The sequence below is a fragment of the Arachis ipaensis genome, chromosome B08 (assembly GCF_000816755.2).
Source record: "Arachis ipaensis cultivar K30076 chromosome B08, Araip1.1, whole genome shotgun sequence".
Taxonomy (NCBI): domain Eukaryota; kingdom Viridiplantae; phylum Streptophyta; class Magnoliopsida; order Fabales; family Fabaceae; genus Arachis; species Arachis ipaensis.
In genome coordinates, this window is record NC_029792.2 from 18,304,802 (window position 1) to 18,327,287 (window position 22,486).

At 39.2% G+C, this 22,486-nt stretch overlaps 2 protein-coding genes and 1 pseudogene across 2 annotated transcripts; 2 read left to right on the forward strand and 1 right to left on the reverse strand.

Annotated features, from left to right (window-relative positions):
* LOC110265257 (S-locus-specific glycoprotein S13-like) lies at positions 193-1,015 on the forward strand. The gene has a single exon (XM_021108162.1). It carries the CDS (start codon positions 365-367, stop codon positions 1,013-1,015), a length of 651 nt encoding a protein of 216 aa, XP_020963821.1. The 5' UTR covers positions 193-364.
* On the forward strand, positions 1,018-2,715 carry LOC107610663 (G-type lectin S-receptor-like serine/threonine-protein kinase At4g27290; the record flags this gene model as incomplete). The annotated part of the gene is made up of 5 exons (XM_021108163.1): positions 1,018-1,176; positions 1,418-1,628; positions 1,731-1,968; positions 2,064-2,214; positions 2,316-2,715. Coding segments are annotated over 5 exons (1,062 nt in total), but the record flags the coding sequence as incomplete, so codon positions are not given.
* Positions 12,636-21,089, reverse strand: LOC107610665 (annotated as a pseudogene).

The following is a 22,486-nucleotide window of genomic DNA, read 5'->3' on the forward strand; positions in this document are numbered from 1 at the left end:
TTTTACAAATATATATATCATCTTATAAGACTTAAAATAAAACTGAAATTAGATGTAGCATTAGCGATGTTCTAATAAATAATAATATAGAATAGATAGAATATATACAAGATCTCAGTTTCGGAGTTGAGAGTAATAAATGATACACTAACTTGATAAGAGAACTTCTTAAGATTTAAATATCCAATCTTGTGGATAAAGTTCGCCGATGACGTAGTACATTCTTGCAAGACTAACTTTAAGTAAAATAAAAGTTACGCAAAAAAGGTCAAGCTCAAATACCTTAAATTGAAAATAGTACAACATTTCAACGCATACGTGGTTGATATATTATTGACACTGTCAAGAAGAATATAAACGATTGATGGAAGCCTTTAGCCTTCTCCTGTTATGCTTCTCTCTGCTGAATTTAATACAATTTTGTGCTCCAAGAGACACAATTAACACACTGCAATCTATCAGTGATGGTGAGACATTAGTTTCAGCAGATGAAACCTTTGCATTGAGATTCTTCAGCCCTGGAACTTCCAAGAACCGTTATGTTGGAATTTGGTTTAACAAAGATCCAACAAAGGCAATAGTATGGGTTGCAAACAGAAAAACACCCCTCACTGACTCCTCAGGGGTTTTGAAGGTCAACACCACCGAAATTCTAGTCCTTCTTGATAGTAATAATAGTCTTATCTGGTCATCCAACACGACAGGATCGGCACGAAGTCCGGTTGCAAAGCTTTTGAATTCTGGGAATTTTGTTGTGCAGGATGACAGCAATAGCGACACGGAAGATTTTGTGTGGCAAAGTTTTGCCTATCCAGGCGACACAATCTTGCCTGGACAGAAGTTGGGAAGAAACTTAGCTACAGGACTAAATCGGAGGGCAACATCATGGAAAAGCTCTGATGATCCTTCTCCATTAAATTATTGGGAAATAGCAGAAGTTATAATAGCATGGAAAAATGAGCTTATTAGACATTTTTGGTTCTTTTTCTTTAACTCATTACATGCTACTTTGTAGGAAAGATAAAAGAAGAAACAGAATCAGGTGCAATAAATAGTCACCATGATGAGGATGATCTGGAACTGCCCTTATTTGATATGTGCACAGTTACTTCTGCAACAAGTAATTTTTCAAGTGACAATATACTAGGGACAGGTGGTTTTGGATCAGTTTATAAGGTAATCAAATGGAAAAAAAAAAGTATGATCCCTTAGTCTAGAATGCATAATATTCTTGATCAAGTTTGTTCTTGTCAATATGTAGCAGATCTCACCTTTGTATGGTAAAACAAAGGAAAAAAAAATCTTACAACTAGATTACTCAATACTTCAATAACTCTGCTGAAATGATAAAATTGAAGCAAATATATGTCAAGTTAAATATGTATATTTTGTAGCTTACAATGGTTGCAATTTCTAGGGTATCTTGGAAAATGGACGGGAAATAGCTGTCAAGAGACTTTCACAAAATTCAAGCCAAGGACTCCAAGAGTTCAAAAATGAAGTTATGCATATTGCCAAACTTCAGCACAGAAATTTAGTGAAGCTATTAGGGTATTGCATTCAAGCAGGGGAGAGAATATTGATTTATGAATTTATGCGCAACAAAAGCTTGGACTTCTTTATATTTGGTTTGATTCCCTTGAACCATGCTCTTCCTTTTATTTAACAAAGATTACATATGGTTCAGAACCTCATCAGAAAATTAGTCCAACTCATTTTGTTTTAAACAGATTGTGAGAAGGGAAAGCTTCTAGACTGGCCAAAGCGTTTTCTTATTATTAATGGAATTGTTAGGGGTCTTCTCTATCTTCATCAAGATTCAAGACATAGAATAGTTCATAGAGATCTTAAGGCTGGAAATATTTTGTTAGATGACGAATTGAATCCTAGAATTTCAGACTTTGGACTAGCAAGAAGCTTTGTAGGAAATGAAAACCAAGCAAATACAAGGCACATTGTTGGAACTTAGTAAGTGTCTAATTACATGACATGTAGAGAGGAATATAAAATGAAAGTAATAGCTTTTTCTTGATTCAAATTTTTTTTGTTAATCTTTTGCACAGCGGCTATCTGTCACCGGAGTACATAGTTGATGGGATATACTCAACAAAATCTGATGTCTACAGCTTCGGAGTACTGGTGTTAGAGATAGTTAGCGGGAAGAGAAATAGAGGATTCATCCATATTGATCACAATTTTAATCTTCTTGGGCATGTAAGAATAAGTGTTTTGTTTGTCCTCCATATTCATTTATAGTTTCCAACCAAATAGCATCATCCTAATTTATGTACTTATTGCAATATATACAAATGCAGGCATGGACGCTTTTCGTAGAAGGCAAGTGCTTACAAATAGTTGATCCATCTATCAAAGACTCAATTGATTTTCCAGAAGTCCTAAGATCAATTCATGTTGGTCTGCTATGCGTGCAACGAAATTCAGAAGATCGGCCAAGCATGTCGTGTGTGCTTACGATGCTGAGTAGTGAATGGGCATTGCCTCATCCAAAGAAGCGAGGGTTCTTTGTTGAGAGAGATGTGGTTGGTAACCATTCTTCATCAAGCAACAATAAACTATCTGTTAATAATCTGACAGTTACTCAAGTCTCTCCCCGATAGATTTTGATTCAAAATTGATAAGCTCATAGATTATCACAATGATAAGCCAATTCAATATACAATAGTAAATAAATATATAGAAGTGTTTAGTCCTTTTATATGATGCATTGATTTCGTTATCATCTATTTATTTTTCATTATCTTGGCGTTATATATTTACATAGTTTTATGGTACTAAAAATATTATAAAATCTAAGTAAACTCGTATATCTTGATTTTTAGTTTTTTCTTGCGCGAATTTAAATTTGGTTAAAATTGAAAAGAAAGATATACTTTATGAGCAATGCTAGGGGACCAACAACTTTTGTGATTGGTAGTCATCAAATAGCCATCAATAATGATTTAATGGTGTGAGATTGGTGTGAAATTTCATCTAATGACTCACCTTTCTTTGATAGTTACATGCTGGTCAAAATTCAATAAAATTGCTGCCCCTAGACTTTTCCATACTTTATTTCATAATAAATTGACATCTACAATAAAATGTTAATATCACAAAATTATAAGCAATCTTCATTACCAATATATAAAATGACTTTGGTATCAATTTTTATATGATATAAATATATGCTTTTAAAAAGTTTACATTAAATCTCAATAATAAAATTTTTACAAAATTTATAAATGTGAAGTAATTTTTTTTTAAATTAGTTTGTAAGTGTTCATACCCTGACCCAATGATAAGGCCCAGGTCCAAACGAAAGGCCCAATCCAAAGGATTAAGCCTCGCTCTATACCGACCTTCACCCCACAAAGTCGGTTCCTACCACAACTTGCTCTAAAGAAGTCGGGACGAAGATTAGTTGGCAGATAAACACCCATTCAAATGAGTAACTGCCCCTAAAATCTCTCTACCCACTTCCTGGAGCCATATCTCAACCTCCCTAAGATAAAGGGACGATTATTCCCCATGAATAATGGAACTACACCAACGGTGGTTATGGGTTCACCACTATAAATACCCTGACACTCCTCAGGTATCTCTAAGCCCAATACTCTCTAGACCTGTCTTGCTCCCTTTGCTGACTTTGGCATCGGAGTGTCTTTGCAGGTACCACCCCCATTCTCTCATACCGAAGTCGGACGAGGGCCTTGGAGCATCAATCCGCTTGGATACTCCATCATTCCAACGATTGGGCCAGCCAAACTAATCCAACCCAATAATCTCCGGTTACCCACCGTAACATTGGCGCCGTTGCCGGGGACCCGAGAGATCAACCAGTAAAGGCGGACATGTCACAGGAAGACGGTCATGTGGCATCAGATTCCGAACAAGAGAATCTGGATACCGGAAACCACGACGCAGACCTGACCCTTCACCAGGAAACCAACGACCAACACAGGGAAGGAACCTCCGGATTTAAAAATCCGAAGACAAATTCCTCGGAGGGGCATGAGTTAGAAAAGGATGGACCACCCCACGCAACTGAACTAATGGGGCTAGTCCATGTCCACCAAAGTCGCTTGGAACAGCTGGAACAGGAACGGGAGCGACAAAGGGAGATAGAAAAGCACCTAAGAGAGGAGATGGATCGACGAAAAGAGTTAGAGAAAAAACTCTTAAAATTAGAATCCTCCCTCAGAGGTCGGAACTCCCGTGAAGATCGAGAAGAGTCGCCCCCGGGAGGGGAGGACCCTTTCAGTGAGGACATAATGAGGGCAAAAGTTCCAAAAAACTTTAAAAGCCCCGATATGGACCTCTATGACGGAACCACCAATCCGAAGCACCATTTAAGCAACTTTAAAAGTTGGATGTATCTGGCTGATGCTTCTGATGCAACACGCTGCAAAGCTTTCCCGACCACCTTATCGAAAGCACGATATGGACTATGACGGAACCACCGATCCAAAGCATCATCTAAGCAACTTTAAAAGTCGGATGTATCTGGCTGATGCTTCTGATGCAACACGCTGCAAAGCTTTCCCGACCACCTTATCGAAAGCAGCGATGAAATGGTTCGATAGTCTCCCTCCAAGGTCGGTCACCAGCTTCGAGGACCTCTCGAGGAAGTTTCTGATGAGGTTCTCCATTCAGAAAGATAAAGTAAAGCATGCACCAAGTCTCCTGGGAATAAAGCAGGAGGTCGGAGAACCTCTACGAGATTATATGGAAAGGTTCAACAAAGCATGCCTAGAGATTCAAGACCTGCCCACCGAGGCAGTCATTATGGGGCTAGTAAATGGACTTAGGGAAGGTTCCTTCTCACAGTCCATATCAAAAAGGCACCCCACCTCCCTGAGTGATGTACAAGAAAGAGCTGAAAAGTACATCAACATGGAGGAAAACGCCAGGCTGAGAGAGTCGAGCTGGCGACTTGGGCACCTTCCCTCAATAAAAGAGAGAGAAAGGGAGCCCAAGAAGAAAGAAGACATCGATCCTGACAGGCCCAGGAAATATCACTCTTATACTCCTCTAAAGGTTTCTATAGTGGACGTATACAGAGAAATTTGCAATACTGAAAGGCTGCCACCTCCCAGGCCCATTAAAAATAAAAAAGGGGGAGTCACAGCGACTACTGTGAGTACCATAAAATATATGGTCACTCGACAAATGACTGTTACGACCTTAAAAATGTGATAGAAAAGCTGGCCAAAGAAGGCCGACTTGACAGATATCTCATAGAAAGGTCGGACAATCATGGGAAGAGAAAGCGAGACGATGCAGATAGAAGAGACCCACCACCGCAGACTCCGGAGAGACATATACATATGATCTCAGGCGGATTCGCAGGAGGGGGACTCACCAAGTCCGCTCGCAAAAGACACCTCAAGCGAGTATACCAGGTCAGAAATGAATCATCCGACCTCCCCACTATCTCATTTACAAAAGAGGATGGGCAAGGAGTAATCCCTGGACACGACGATCCAGTGGTAATAACTATGATCCTAGCTAATGCCCATCTCCACAGAACCCTAGTAGATCAAGGAAGCTCGGCGGATATCCTTTTCAAACCTGCATTTGACAAACTGGGGTTGGATGAAAAGGAATTAAGAGCCTACCTCGACACCTTGTACGGGCTAGGCGATACGCCAATAAAACCACTAGGATTTATACCCCTCCACACTACCTTTGGAAAGGGGGAAAAATCCAAAACTCTGAGTATAGACTTTATAGTCATCGACGTAGGGTCAGCATACAATGCCCTAATCGGCAGAACCTCCCTGAATCGACTCGGGGCGGTGGTGTCTACCCCCCATCTTTGCATGAAATTTCCGACACCTGCGGGAATAGCAACAGTGCGGGGAGACCAGAAGTTGGCAAGAAAGTGTTACAATGAAAGCCTGAACCTGAGGGGTAAAGGCAAAGAGGTTCACACCATAGAGCTCGGTGGTGCAAGGGCCAAAGAAAAACTACGACCACAGCCAGGAGGAAAAACTGAAGAAATACAGGTCGGCGAAGAGGAAAGGAAGAATACCAGCATAGGAGCCAACCTAGGGGAGACCCTGAAGCAAGGGTTGACTAAGCTCCTAAGAGACAATTCCGACCTCTTCGCCTGGAAGGCTTCCGACATGCCCGGGATAGACCCCGAGCTCATGTCCCACAAGCTCTCGATACATCCGGGATCCCGACCTGTACAACAGAAAAGGCGCAAGCTCGGCCCCGAACGAGCCCTAGTGGTGGAAGAGCAAGTTCAGGCACTCCTAGAAGCCAGCTTCATTAGAGAAGTTAAATATCCAACATGGCTAGCAAATGTAGTTCTAGTCAAGAAGCAAAATGGCAATTGGAGGATGTGTGTTGACTACACCGACTTAAATAAAGCATGTCCCAAAGACCCTTATCCACTCCCGAGTATTGATACCCTAGTAGACTCTACCTCGGGATATCAATACTTGTCGTTCATGGATGCCTACTCGAGATATAACCAAATCCCGATGTATGAGCCAGACCAGGAGAAAACATCATTCATCACGCCCAGAGCTAATTTTTGCTACGTGGTCATGCCATTTGGATTAAAAAATGCAGGGGCCACATACCAAAGGCTGATGAATAAGGTGTTCGCCCCTCACCTTGGGAGCTTAATGGAAGTCTACGTCAACGACATGCTAGTAAAAACCAAGGAAGGAGTCGACCTCTTATCAGACCTCTCGCAAGTCTTCGACACCATAAGGCTACACGGGATGAGGCTAAATCCCGCAAAATGTGCCTTCGCAGTAGAGGCTGGAAAATTCCTAGGTTTTATGCTAACACAGAGAGGGATTGAAGCAAATCCCGATAAGTGTAAAGCTATCTTGAAAATGAAGAGCCCGACTTGCTTAAGAGAGGTTCAGCAATTGAACGGCCGACTTGCAGCCCTCTCCAGGTTCTTGGCAGGATCAGCACTCAAATCCCTTCCACTGTTTTCTTTATTAAGAAAGGGATGCCAGTTCAAATGGACTCCGGAATACGAAGAAGCATTCCAAGAGTTCAAAAGGTTCTTGAGTCAACCGCCAATCCTAACCCGATCTTTAGTCGGGGAAGATCTCGTCCTTTATTTGTCCGTAGCAGACAAAGCTGTCGCATCAACCCTGATAAGGGAGGATGAGGTCGGACAGCATCTAGTCTACTTCATCAGCAAAGTTCTACAAGGCCCCGAGCTAAGGTACCACAAACTAGAGAAGTTTTCCTACTCCTTAGTAATAGCCTCACGAAGGCTACGACCTTACTTTCAAGCACATACAATAAGAGTCCGAACGAACCAACCATGAAGCAAATCCTCCAAAAGATGGATGTTATGGGGAGAATGGTTCAATGGGCAATAGAGCTCTCCGAGTTCGATTTGAAGTATGAAACTCGGACAGCAATCAAAGCCCAATGCCTCACCGACTTCATAGCTGAGTACGCAGGAGACCAAGAGGAAAAGCCAACTACATGGGAACTCTATGTAGATGGATCCTCAAATAAAACAGGAAGCGGTGCAGGCATAATACTGGCAGATGAAAGGGGAACTTAAATAGAGGTATCCCTCAAATTCGAATTCCCAGCTTCAAATAACCAGGCAGAATATGAAGCCCTGATTGCAGGATTGAAGCTGGCAGAAGAGGTCGGTGCAACAAAAGTGATGATATACAGTGACTCTCAGGTGGTGACCTCCCAGATAAATGGAGAGTATCAGGCCAAAGACCCAAACATGAAGAGATGCCTGGAAAAAACTCTGGAATACCTCAGACGCTTTGCCGAAACCGAAGTTAAGCATATAACTCGGGATCTCAATAGCAGAGCAGACACCCTCTCCAAATTAGCAAGTACTAAGCCAGGAGGGAATAATAGAAGCCTGATCTAGGAAACTCTCCAAGAGCCCTCTGTAGTAAAAGCAGAGAGCAAACAAGATATCCTCGAGGTATCCGGGCTAAATCTCGGATGGATGAATCCTCTGGTCGAATACCTAAAATTCGACATCCTCCCCAAAGAGGAAAAAGAGGCCAAGAAAATCCGGAGGGAAGCACAATATTACGCTCTGGTGAAAAATATCCTTTATAAAAGAGGAATATCAACGCCATTGTTGAAGTGCGTACCGACCTCAAGGACCACTAAAGTGCTAGAGGAGGTCCACAATGGGATCTGCGGAAACCATCTCGGAGCCAGGTCGCTAGCCATAAGGTATGGGATACCTCACTCCATTACCACGGATAATGGAACCCACTTCACCAATTCTACCTTCAGAAGCCTAGTGGCCAGTATGAAAATCAAACACCAGTTCACCTCGGTGGAACACCCACAAGCAAATGGACAAGCCGAGGCAGCCAACAAAGTCATAATGGCGGGGCTAAAGAAAAGACTACAAGATGCAAAAGCAGCCTGGACAGAGGAGCTCCCCCAAGTGTTGTGAGCTTATCGGACGACACCCCAATCTGCAACTGGAGAAACACCCTTCCGACTCGTCTATGGGATAGAAGCTATGATACCAGTGGAAGTTAGTGAGCAAAGCCCAGGAGTGATTCTCCATGATGAAATCGGAAACATACAGGGGCACAAAGAGGAGCTCGAGTTGCTCCCCGAAGTCCGAGAACAAGCCCAGATAAGAGAAGCAGCGCTGAAGCAAAGGATGGCTACCAGATATAACAAGAAAGTCATTCGAAGAAGTTTCGCACTAAGCGATCTGGTCTTAATCAGAAACGACATAGGAGTCAACAAATCGGGGGAAGGAAAACTTGCTGCCAATTGGAAAGGACCCTATAAAGTTAGCGAGGTCTTAGGAAAAAGTTATTATAAGGTGACCGACCTAAGCGGCGCCGAGTTACCAAGATCGTGGCATGCTTGTAATATGAAAAGGTACTATAGTTAAAAGCGAACTCTACTCCCTGATGTACTCTTTTCCCAACTTCACGATTTTTTCCCAAACATTAAAGGGTTTTTTTCTGAAGAAGGGTTTTTAATGAGGCATCATAGTAGAGGCTAAGGGGGAAAAGATTATTAAAAACCCTTAGTAGCAGTAAAGTACCTTCCCAAATTAATAAAGATCTTTTACAATATCTCTTATAAATTTCTTCTCGTTTATTTTTTCCAACGAAATGCGCCGACTTAAGCTCGACAAAACGTGAAAATCCCATGAACCGACCTAGATGGTCGTCAGGATAAAACGACGAGGTACAAGTCGGTGTAAAGAGGTTATAAAAGTTGATCGTGAGAAACTCGGAGACATTCCGACTCATAAGTCGGAATGAAAAAACCAAGTAGAAAAGAAAGCGCATCGCAAAAATAACCTAAGTCATAAAACTCAATAAAACAAAGTTGAGTATAAGGAATAACAAAAAAGAGATCGAAAAACCTAGGAAAAAGCTTAAAGGCTATCCCAAAGTCCTTAAAGCGGAAAGACTTAGAAAGACAAACAAGAAAAAGGTTTTTGGAAAAGATTAAAGGGACTTTGAAAAATCACAATCAGAAAGCATGCACACAAAAAGGTAGCTGAAACCCTTATACCAAAAAGGGTATTTTCGTTAAATAAAACCCTTATCCAAAAAAGGGCAATTATAAATATTTTTGTTTACGGCCATAAAAGGCCAAGGCAAATGTCAATATACCACCACCACAAATATAAAGAGTTTAAAAAAGAGGGAACCCACAGGCCGGGCCCCCATATAGCCAACAAATTTTTAAAGAGCATCACCACCAGGACCGAAGGGAGTAGTCGGATCACCACCAGAGTCGAGAAGAGGAGTCGGAGCGCCATCAGAACCAGGGAGAGAAGTGTCCATAGGAGTCGGAGAAGAAGCGCCGTAAGGTCTTGAGGAACTCGGAACATCCTTTTGACGAGGAGGGGACTCAATGATTCTCTGCCCTCGAGTCTTCAAATCTGACTCAGTGACGACCTCGGGAGCTGGAGGATAAACTATGGTACCATCAATAACGACCTTGTCAGGATCCAAAGGAAAGAGATCCAGGTCGGGAGCAAGAACTCCGACCTGCTCCTTAAAAATCCTCCAGGCCTCCTCGGCCCCCTCAGCAATAGAATCCTCCAACTCGGCATAGGCAGTCCGAGAGTTCAACAAGTCCCTCCTTACAGCCACAAGGTCCTCAAATAAACTCTGATAACTCTCCTGCGCCTTCTTTCTCAAGCCCTCCTCCATGTTACATAGGGCTTGTAACTTGCTCTCCTTCTCTCGGAGGCCATCGCTCTCCTCCTTCAATTTGGCAACCTCCTTCTTCAACTCCTTCTCATGTTCCTGATATATGAGAAGCCTTCCCTCAAACTCTTCAACCTTAGAGGTTGAACCCAGAGAGCTAAGAGGAGTCTTCTAAAAAATATCAAGGAACTTGGCACAAATCCCTGCCGCCCTGATGCTCTCCTCAGCTAGAATAGTGAGGTGGTTCCGAATAGAAACATCATCCATACCTATTAGGGGTGTTCGCGGTGCGGTTTGGTTCGGTTTTTGAAGGAAAAGCCATCCGATCCGATCGTTTAATTAAGCTGCGGTTCGGTTTGGTTCGGTTTTTTTTTCAAGGTCATCCGAACCAAACCAAACCAATTAAAATCGGTTTGGTTTGGTTCGGTTTTTTCATTCAAAAAAAATTCTACCATACTATTATGCAAAGTCATAACATTGAAATTGACAAACCAAAATACACAATAGCTAACAAAGTCTTGATCTAATGAAATATAACGACAACAGAATTCAAATACGACAATTAAAGAAGTTTAATAGTTCAACAGTAAACACAACTGAAAATAAAAATAAATTGTCATTAGCAAAGTTATGGTGTCTTCTCCAACAAAATAGCTAAACTTCATAATGCAAACCAACCTGAAATTAAAAAAAAAATAGTTACATAATAAGAACAACAACAATAATAATTATAACAATAATAATAATAATATAAGGAAAACAATTCCTACCATAACAACTTAACAAGATGTACTTTAATCAGACTCAACACCAGAATCTTCTTCATTGGGATCACGAGTGGGTGCAACTTCTACAAAATATATAAAACAAGAAAAATCATAACAATTAATATATATTAATAAAAACTAGATTAAAATAAAGAAAATTATAAGTAGAAACTTAACCATACCTAATTCCAACTTCTCCAATTCCTCGATGAGTTCCTCGAGGACAAGTTTTGGAGAGTTTCGGAGCCAATTTTGGGTACAAATTAACGCTTCAGCTGTCATCGGTGTTAGAAAACTCCTATAATTATTCAACACCCTTCCTCCAGTACTAAATGCCGATTCTGAAGCAACTGTGGAAACTGGCATGGCTAAGATGTCTCTTGCAATCTGCCCAAGGATTGGAAATTTAGTGGAATTCACTTTCCACCAATTTAGAATGTCGAATTGCACGCCACTCTTCTCTAATGCCTCCATAAGATATAACTCCACCTCATTCTTGTTAGCACTCTCATTGAATTGCATTTCCTTCTCAAATTCCATAGCAAAAGAAGTTTCATGTGCCTCAAGCTCTTGTGTGCTAATTTCAGGAGGATCTTGTCGAGTAGACCTTTGATAGTTACCACTAAACAGCCTGTAGCTATCAAACACCCTGAAAAGCGTCTCCTTCACCTTTGAAGTTAAGAATTCAGCATCTTCTTTTTCATACAACTTTTCAAAACTCCACTTAATCAATTGAAGCTTATACCTAGGATCAAGAACAACTGCAATGAAAATCATCATGTTTGTATTCTTTATATTTCCCCAATACTTATCATACTTGGACTTCATTTTCTCAGCCATGCTTGAAAGTACCGTATCCAAGCTTCCCATCCAATGCTTAAGTGTAGACAATATTTTACAAAAGTCATTAAAGTGTTGAGAAGATGTCACAAACGTTGAACCAGAAACTTTGTTAGTAACCTCGTAAAATATTTTTAAAAACTTCACAAAATGCCTTGCATTCTCCCAATCCTCAGACCTAGGAATCCCACCAGCCATAATAGCATACTCAGAATCTCTCTCCCCCAAACGTTTAAATGCCTTTTGAAACTTCAAAGCACTTTCAAGCATTAAAAAGGTAGAGTTCCACCTAGTAGGAACATCTAAATGGACAGTGCCTTTTTCCAGAATTCTAGCTTCCTTAATCATACTTTTAAACCTCTCAATACGACCAGGTGATGCACGCACATGCCGAACTGCATTTCTAATCTTTAAAATTGACTCATGCATTTCTCTCAACCCATCATTCACAACAAGATTTAAAATATGAGCACAACATCTAACATGTAAAAACTCTCCCCTTAATGGATGTGAGTTCCAATCCTCCATTCTATTTTTCAAGTAAGAAAGTGCAACATCATTTGACTTAACTTTTTCATTCAAATAAAGCTTCCAACAATCCCTAGCAACTGTGAGCCTTCCAGGAATTGGAAACTTGGGTTGCAAACAGCTCGTATAATAACGAAAACCCTCCCCCTTAACATGCGAAAAAGGCAATTCATCCACAATAATCATTCTAGCAAGCGCTTGTCTACAACGATCAACATCAAATGACACGACAGAAAGTGAACTACCTATCCCTTTCCTATCATCTTTTACCACATCTTGAAAACAAAGAATCTTTTGGGTAGGATCTAATGCCTCCTTCGAAAATTTTTTGCATTGCGACAACAAGTGATTTTTCATGTTACTAGTGCCATTTTTATGTGTATCACATGCATAACTAGCCCCACACCAATTACATTTAGCTCTAGGATACTGTGGATTACTAGTTTCATCTTTAGTAAAGTGATCCCATGTCCAAGACCTAGGTCTACAAGGTTTTCTCTTACCTTCATCGGTCTCAGTTTCAGCAGAGTCATCAACGGGAGCTTCTTCAACAGCCCGCCTTTTCCCTCGGCCTCTACTAGCAAGCTTCCTTGTGTTTCGATGAGGAGCTGGCACAGGAGGCAATGCAGTCGGAGATCTGATGCTTGTTGATTCATTCAGAATAGGAACGGGAGGCAATCCAGTGTCGCCTATATTCTCACTTGAACTGACGTCAAACTACATAAACAAATACAATAAATCAAGGATAGAAACCAGCAATAAACAAAATAATAAACAAAACCAGCAGTAAAAAACCAATAAACAAGCAATAAGCTATCAATAAACCAGCAATAAACAAAACAATAAATCAAGTACATAAACCAGCAATAAATAAAACTGAACAAAACCTGATAATCTAAACAAGCAATAAACAAAACCAGCAATAAAAAACCAATAAACAAGCAATAAACAAGCAATAAGCTATCAATAAACAAGCAATAAACAAGCAATAACCAGCAATAAACAAAACAAGACTAAACAAGCAATACTGAACAAAATCTGATAATCTCCTTGGACTTAGTGATGCATAATAAATTCCCAGAATAAACACCAAAACCAATACTGAGGAAAGTTTGGATCTTACAACATAGAAAAAATAAATGCTAATTAAAAAAAAAAATCTTTGACCTCCTATCATATCATAAAATTCACATATGCAGGTAACACCTTGGAACCATAAAAACACTAGATGAAATTTTCAGTGCTCGTGAAAAACTAAGCTATGTTGGCAGTGTAGCTTTCATTAGTTGCAGTGAAGGAGCAATGCAACTGCATAAGCATGGAGGATTGGAGATTGAGACTAACTCTCAAGAGTTTTCAATGGCATTGTGTTGAACTCAATTAGAGAGAAAGGAAACACGAAACGTAGTGTTTGTTAGCAAATTCTGAAACAGCAATAGCAATGGTGGTGGGAAGTGTTTTTTTGTTTTTTTTTTTCGGTAGGAATTTTCCGATGAGATCCCGGTGAGAAGTTTAAATCAATAAACTGAACAAAACCTAATAATCTAAAAATTAAATCATGGACAGTAACCAGCAACTGAAGTTTAAATCAATAAACAAACAATAAACTGAACAAAACCCTAAACCAGTAAATCAGCAAGCAAAACATTTGGGGGACAGAAACCAGCAAGCAGGCAGCAGCAACTGAAGTTTAAATCAATAACCAACAAAACATCAGTAAAGTTTACCTGAATAGATGGCTCCATATGCACTTGAATCGGTGGTTGGGTGGGAGACTAGGAGGGGCTGTCTCACAGTCTCAGTGTCTTGATCGTGGGTGACCCTACAGAACCCAGAAACACTGCTAGGTGGAGGCGGCGAGGTCGGAGGTGGCGAGATCGGTGCTGTCCTGATCGTGGGTGACCCTACAGAACCCAGAAACGCTGCTAGGTGGAGGCGGCGAGGTCGGAGGTGGCGACTGGCAAGGTCGGAGGTGGCGAGATCGGTGCTGTCTACTAGGGGTCCCCTGTGGCTTTTGGTTCAATGGGTGACTAGGTGGCTCAGGCTGGCTCCGTGGCTGGGTCTGGGTGAGTGGGTGTGCTACCCAGAGGGCGAGATGTGGTGGCTCAGGCGGCTAGCTCCGATTTGGGATTTGGGGGTTAGGGATTTGGGGATTTTGGGGAGGTGGCTCAGGCAGGCTGGCTCCGATCTGGGATTCGGGGGTTAGGTACTTAGGTTTCCATGGGGGATTTGGGGAGGGACTCGCGCAGCAGTAAGGAAGGTAAGTAGGTAACGCGTTTTGGGGGGTAGGGTAGGTAGTTTTTAATTTTTAGGGTTTTGGAAAGAATCGGTTCGGTTCGGTTCGGTTAGGGTTTTAGTGGTAAGAACCGAAAACTGAACCGAACCGCAAAAAAATAGCAAAACATTGTTTTTTTCGGTTTGTTCGGTTTTTGGTTAATTCAATTTTCGGTTTCTTCGGTTCGGTTCCGCGGTTTAGTTCGGTCCGGATCGGTTTTAAACACCCCTAATACCTATACGGGTATGGAGATAGATGAACTTTCGGATAAATGCAGGAGCATCCACCTTAGCCTCACCTTCAAAAGAAGAGCCAGACTCTAAAGCCTTGCACTTCTTCTTCTCTGGCTCAGGAGAAGGTCAGGGAGGAGGGGACGGCTGAGAAGAAGCCGAAGCAGGGATAACAATGGGTTGAGAAGGAGTCCCCAAATTTCGGGAAGAAGGGGGAGGAAGAGGAAGAGGAAGAGGAGAGCTAGTTACCCTGACACCACCGGTTCTGGCGCGAGACCTCGCCTTGGCCTCCTGGACTCTCTGATAAGACTCATTAGAATTCTCCCTCGCCATCTCTGTAAAAGAAAACAAATTAGTAAAACAAGTCGGTAAACTTCAAGTCGGTAGAAACAAGTCGGAAACAAAGTAGATAAAAGCTACCTAGTTGTGTCTGGACAAAAGACGACGACCCCTGGAGAAATTTTTTGGTATCCAGATATGGGGCCCTTCCCCATACTTCTCGGAAGAACCCTACAATGGCTACCTCCACCTCATCCAGATCCTCCAAACCATATTTCTCACAGGGGGAAGCCTCTAACCAGTACAAGGGAAAGCGATGGGAAGAATTCTCATCCAAGAAAAAGGGGTGGTGACCCTCTACGCCTTGAACTTTGAAAAAATAATTTTTGAAGTCATGAAAGGATTCATCAAAAAGGGTGAAAACTCTCCGACCTTGTATAGCTCGGAAAGACACCCATTGTTGCTTATTATTTTGCCCACTGAAGGGCTTGGCCATGTGGAAGAGATAGAAGATAATTCTCAAAGAGGTCAGAAAGTCTAAAGCATGGCTGATAAACTGGTAAATTTTCAGAAAACCCCAGGAATTGGGGTGAAGTTGGGTAGGTGCAACACGACAGTGACGTAAAACAGCAATTTCGAAATCAGAAAATGGAAGGAAAACACCCAAACGGGTAATCATGCTCTCATACATAAAGAAGAAATGAGGGGCCGTCTCAGTAGCCCTCCCGAAGCAAACCCGGTCTTCCAGACCCAGGGTAAGCAGTTCATACTTTGGCTCATCCTCATCAGAGGTGCAGAGCCGGTGACGAGTGCGAAGGTCAGTAATAAAATCAGTGTCAACCAGAGGTTCCTCTCCTAAGACTGTGACATCGACCCACTGAGCAAGAATTTCTACGGAAGACATTTTCTTTTCTTAAAAAGGTGAGTGAAACCTACAAAGGAAAAAGAAAAGAAAATTAAAAACATGGTCTCTAAGGGGAATACGGAATCAGAGCCTACGAATCAACTTCTCTCTATCTAAAGAATAAAGACATGCAAACAGAAGCATTTCATAAAAGAGAAGAGGAAAAAAAAAAGACTAACCTTTGCCTGGAAACAAGGTAGAGGAAGATGCAAGCCTTCAAACAAAGAACGCCCCACGTACAGAAGAGAAGAAAATTTGAAAAACACAGAAACGAAACAACGAAAGAGAGGGAAGGCATTTATAGGCACGTTAGGGGCATAATGGTAAAAACGGAAAGCGGTCATTAATGGGCGCACCGTTACCAAGGTAATTAAAACCTACGCAAACCCCTAACGGACGCGACGTTTGATTAGACGTAACTGTGAAAACCAAAAGTCACGAAAGACATGTCGGTCCCGAACAATCACGTCGGTTCCCTCCCAAATTGGCTACGACCCCGAGTAGAATACTCGAACCCACATCTTAAAAGAATTTGGGCTCGAGCAGGGGCACTGTTCATACCCTGGCTCAATGATAAGGCCCAGGTCCAAACGAAAGGCCCAATCCAAAGGATTAAGCCTCGCTTTATACTGACCTTCACCCCACGAAGTCGGTTCCTACCACGACTTGCTCTAAAGAAGTCGGGACAAAGATTAGTTGGCAGATAAACACCCATTCAAATGAGTAACTGCCCCTAAAATCTCTCTACCCACTTCCTGGAGTCATATCTCAACCTCCCTAAGATAAAGGGACGGTTATTCCCCGTGAATAACGGAACTACACCAACGGTGGTTATGGGTTCACCACTATAAATACCCTGACACTCCTCAGGTATCTCTAAGCCCAATACTCTCTAGACCTGTCTTGCTCCCTTTGCTGACTTTGGCATCGGAGTGTCTTTGCAGGTACCACCCCCCATTCTCTCATACCGAAGTCGGACGAGGGCCTTGGAACATCAATCCGCTTGGATACTCCATCATTCCAACGATTGAGCCAGCCAAACTAATCCAACCCAATAATCTCCGGTTACCCACCGTAACAGTAAGGTAAATTAGACCCACTCAATTCTAATATGATATTAGAGTTTAACTTATCTAATGTAATTGGGACACCTACTTATTAATAATTACTTACAAATTTCGTGCTCCAAATGTGTTTCTCTAATAGACAAGTGCTGAAGTGGACTAGAAGAGATTATATGTAGATTGTTTTTATTTCTCTTTGTAATAATTGAAAACAGATTTAGAAGAATTGCATTCATGAAGACTATATATATTTCAACACAAGTTTCTTGATCATCTTATTTTCGGAACCCACATTTGCTTTGAGCACGTGAGAGCTGGTTGACCGTTTGTTGCAGTAACTGTTTGAAAGAAGCAATATTCATAGTAGTATACTAAGTTAACTTGTGCAGTAGTAAGTTTATACAAATAACAATATATATAATTAATAACTACATAAAAAATTTTAAAATATAATTAATTGGATGTCTAAAATTATCCTAACTATATAATTAATTATAACATGGGTTATCAAATTTGAATAATTTTACCTGTCTAACCTCCAATATGCTGTCTGTGACATCATTGATTGAGCATGTTCTGTTATTACTTGGAGAAGAACTTTCATCAATCATTTTTCTCTTTCTGCGAAGAACCCAGGCATTTTAGGTGGAGGTAGTGTGGATTCACTACTCAACATTTGAACAACAGATGACATGGTTGGCCTGTCATCTGGACTTTTTTGCACACAAAGCAGTCCCACATGAATTGATCTTAGCATTGAAGATAAATTTGATGTATCTCTTATTGGAGCATAAATTATTTCGTACCCTTTGTCTTCCATAAATAGTTTCCATGCCTGCATATATATTTTGCAAAGCTTGTGGTTAAGATTAGAAGCATATATAACAGAAGTGATTACTAGAATTCAGTTACACACTTACATGTCCTAGAAGATTAAATTTATGATCTTGATGAGTGAATCCTCTATTTCTACTCCCACTCACTATTTCTAACACCAATACACCAAAAGTGAATACATCGGATTTCGTTGAGTAAACTCCATCAATTATGTACTCGGGTGATAAATATCCGCTGCGCATACCCAACCAAAGGAAAAAGGAAAAGAAAGAAAAAGGGTTAAAAAACAAAAAACCTATAGTCAAGTCATCATACATACCCATATTAATAATCAGCAAAAAAGCATAAGAAACTTACTAAGTTCCAACAACATGCCGAGTGTTTGCTTTAGTTTCATTCGCTCCAAAACGCTAGTCCAAAGTCTGAAATCTTTGTATTCATTTCACCGTCTAACAAAACATTGGCAGCTTTGAGATCTCTATGAACTATTCTATGTCTTGAATCTTGATGAAGATAAAGAAGACCTCGAGCAATCCCATTGATAATGTCAAAGCGCCTTGTCCAATCTAGTAACATGCTCTTCTTTTCATCTGTTCAAAAGGTAGTCAATGATATATCTTTCTTGTGGTAAGACTGTAAACTTAAGTTGAGAAGCAATTCTTTAGTGTATGGATTAACACGTCATCTCAAATTTAATAAGAAATCACTAGTGGAAAATCTGTTTGCATATAATTTCTGTAGATAAAATATATTAATAACTAACAAGTGTTGAAAAGAAAATTAATATATTGTGGTCTATTGATTTTTGTATATTTTCAAAAAAAAAAAAATTCACATTCACCAAGTTAGAGTACAGTTGCAACTGAATTGAAAGATCATAAAGGTTTTCTGAAATCAAACCAAATATGAAGTAATCCAAGCTTTTGTTAAGCATAAATTCATAGATTAGCAATCTTTCTTCTGCATAAACGCAACATCCTAGGAGTTTCACTAAATTTCTGTGCTGAAGTTTGGCAATATGCATAACTTCATTTTTGAACTCTTGGATTCCTTGGCTTGAATTCTGTAAGAGTCTCTTAACTGCTATTTCTTTTCCATCCTTTAATACACCTGAAAGTTGTAACAACACAGACCATGTAACGTTTTCATAATGTAATAATTTATATTTTAATTTCCTTTTTTGGGCATAATTTTCCAGTCCCAAAAATACCCCTAATATAACCCCATAGGCAAAAGATTATGATTCTCTTTAGCTTTGTAAAACAAAAGGAAAATGGTTCCATTACCTTATATACCGAACCAAAGCCACCTTTTCCCAAAATATTATCAGTTGAAAAATTATTTGTTCCAGAAGAAATTGTGGACATATCAAACAAAGGCAATTGTAGATCTTCCTCTTGTTGGTCACTTATTACACCTGCATAATTAGCATCATGTGATATGTAAATACAATACATGCTCTGTTTTCTCACATTACCTAAATAATGTGTGTTACCTAACTACCTTTTCTTCGTATCTTCCATCTAAAGATGATGAAGGCCAAGCATATGATTAAAACACTAAAAGATAACGCACAAACTACGATGATCGTCTTTTTCTTTCGGATGTTCGATTTGTGTGATTTATTTTTCTGAATAGCTTCTATAAAAAGAAAAAATGCACCCGTTAAACGAAAATAAACAGTTAATTAATAAATAGAAAAAATTTGATAACAAGAATAATTAAAAAATTAGAAGATACTTATATATATACCTAGTTCTGTAGCAGCCATCCTTATGTAAATATCTTGAAGAGAATATGGAGTCAGAGCTTTAATATCATTTAAATTACCAAACCACATCAAACAACCACTTGCGCCTTCACTTATATCCAAAGCTGCATAAGCCATACATGAAAAATTCTTCAAGCACAACATCTTACAATCTTCAATGCTGATATTTCTACTATACCATGATCTTTCTGTATCTGGCAATTTCAGCCCTGAATACTTCAAAAACCCATCTCCATTACAATCCAATGAAGTTCTCCTTACACAACCATCTGATAAACCTTGCTCCTCCTTATAATTTATCTTGCACAAATCCATCTAAACAGCTACACATTGGATAGTTGTTAACATTACAACTAGAATAAGCTCCACATGTTTCATAGTAGTCACAATCATCAGCCGGTAACCTCGCCAAGTTGGTCCAACTCGATGTGTCCGGATTCCACTGGCTTCTCTGGTTGATTCCTTCCGGCGTTAGAACCACTTTATGAGGGTTTGAATTATTGATAAGTTCATACATAAAATATATCTCTTCCTCGTTCGAAACATATTTATATCTAAAGATTGGGTTTCCTTTCAATTGTGGCGTTCCACTGATTTGAACTCCATTCCATGATCCGGCACGAAATCTTTTGTTTGCACCTTCTTTAATGAATACTTGAGGATATCCCTTGATATTGATTTGTAAAGTATATCTACCTGGAAACGGATCATCCGAGCTGCTCCATGAGGTTAGATATTGATTCTGTCCTGTTTTCAGGTTTATTCCTAACTTCTGTCCAGGCAAGATTGTGTCGCATGGATAATCAAAACTTTGCCAAACGAAATCTGTTTTGCTAGCACCATTATTGCTTCTTTCTTGCACAACAAGATTTCCTGAATTCAAAAGCTTTGCTACTGGATTCAGGACGGATCTTTTTGCGTTAGAGGACCAAATAAGACTATTATTATGATCAAGAAGGACTAGAATTCCGGTGTTGTTGAGCTTGAGAACCCCTGAGGAATCAGTGAGGGGTTTTTCTCTATTTGCAACCCAAACTACTGTCTTGGATGGATCTTTGTTAAACCAGATTCCGACGTAACGGTTCTTGGAAGTTCCAGGGGTGAAGAATCCCAATGCATAGATTTCATCAGCTGAAACTATTGTCTCACCATCACTGATAGATTGCAGTGAATCAATAGTGTCCTTTGCAGTGGAAGCCACCATCATCAGAAAGAAGCATAGTAGAATCATTATTGTAAAGCCTTGCATTTGCAGTGAGAATCTGAGTCTCTCTATAAGCAGAAAAAGCAGAAAATGTGTTAATATAAAGTTTCATCAAATTGCCTTGTCTGTCAAAGTTGAAAGTTGCTTCCTGATTCACCTTTTCTGGTCAATTGTTCACTTCACATGGCCTGATTAGGTTTATTGTTAGTCAATAATATAAGACTAAATACTTGTGAGTTAGTTGCTCTGTATTTTATTTAGGTTTATTTATTCTATAGTTCTTTATAATTTTATCAAATTTTTAATTAGGTTTTTATATTCTTTGTAGAAAATGCTATTTGTCTACCAAAATTAGTTACTAAAATCAGTCACCAATATATTTATGTATAAATACATGTGTGGTTAATTTTATTTTCAATGTATATTTGTATTCCAACATGTATTTTATATTGGTGGCTGACTTTGGTGGCTGATTTTAGTGTACACGTAGCATAACCCATCTTTTGTATTTTCAATTGAGTCTCTATACTATATCAGATTTTGTAACTAAGTTTCTATGGTAACAAAAATGTTAGAATTAACGGAATATTCTGTTAAACTATATAGAATATTCAACCAAGTGTTAGACATATTCGTTTTATTTGACAGAATGTTCTGTTAATTCCAATATTTTTATCGCGACAGAGACTTAGTTACAAAATCTAATATGGTATAGAAACTCAATCGAAAAGAAAAAAGTACAAGGACTTAATTAAAAATTTAATGAAACAATAGAAACTAACAAAATAATTAAACCTTTTAGATATTGAAAAAATTTAAAAAACCAACAGCCTCTCTAACTAATATTTTAACAAATCAACTAACTTTATAACAAAATACAACAACAAAAAATAATATCCAAAAGAAAAACTCTAGAAAATCAACTATAGATAAGTTAACTTAATTAATTTTTCTTTGTTTTTAATTTTAAAATTTCAAAAAATAAGGGTAGTGAAGAATTGTTTTATTTTTTTTATGTAACTAACATGTTTTTCAACTAATTAGCTATTAGCTATTGGTTATACCCAAGTTAATTCCCTAGCAGAATTCTATCCAAAATCATTGAAAATTAATATCCATAAAGTTGGCTTCAAACATTTTTCATCTACTTATTTAACTTCTCATCTTATTTATCTTATTTATCTTTATTCATTAACCTATTCTTCTTCTCCCGTCTCCTCCAACTTTTTTTACATCTTCTTTTCTTTTTCTCATCCCCTTCTTATGCATCATGATCCATTCGTCCTCTTCTTATTTATCATCATCATTATCATCACCACCTCCTCCTTTTCTTCTTCTTTTTTCTTCTCATTCTCTATTTTATATTTGATTTCTTCTACTCCTTTTTCTTTTTCCTCCTTCGTTATTATCAATTTTGTCATCATCATAGTCATTTTCCTCTTCTTCTCTTATATATATGCAAAATTTATGTGCTAAATATAAAAAATTTTATGTTATATCAATAAGTTTATGAGTTATATATGTGTAAAATTTTTGCAAAAATTTATGTACTATATCAATAAATTTATGTGACATGTGCAAAAAATTTTTAAATGAGAATTTTTTTTTATAATAAATTGTTGTCAAA

Excerpts from the sequence above, each read along its gene's own strand:
- LOC110265257 (XM_021108162.1), top strand. The coding sequence starts at position 365 with ATGGAAGCCTTTAGCCTTCTCCTGTTATGCTTCTCTCTGCTGAATTTA.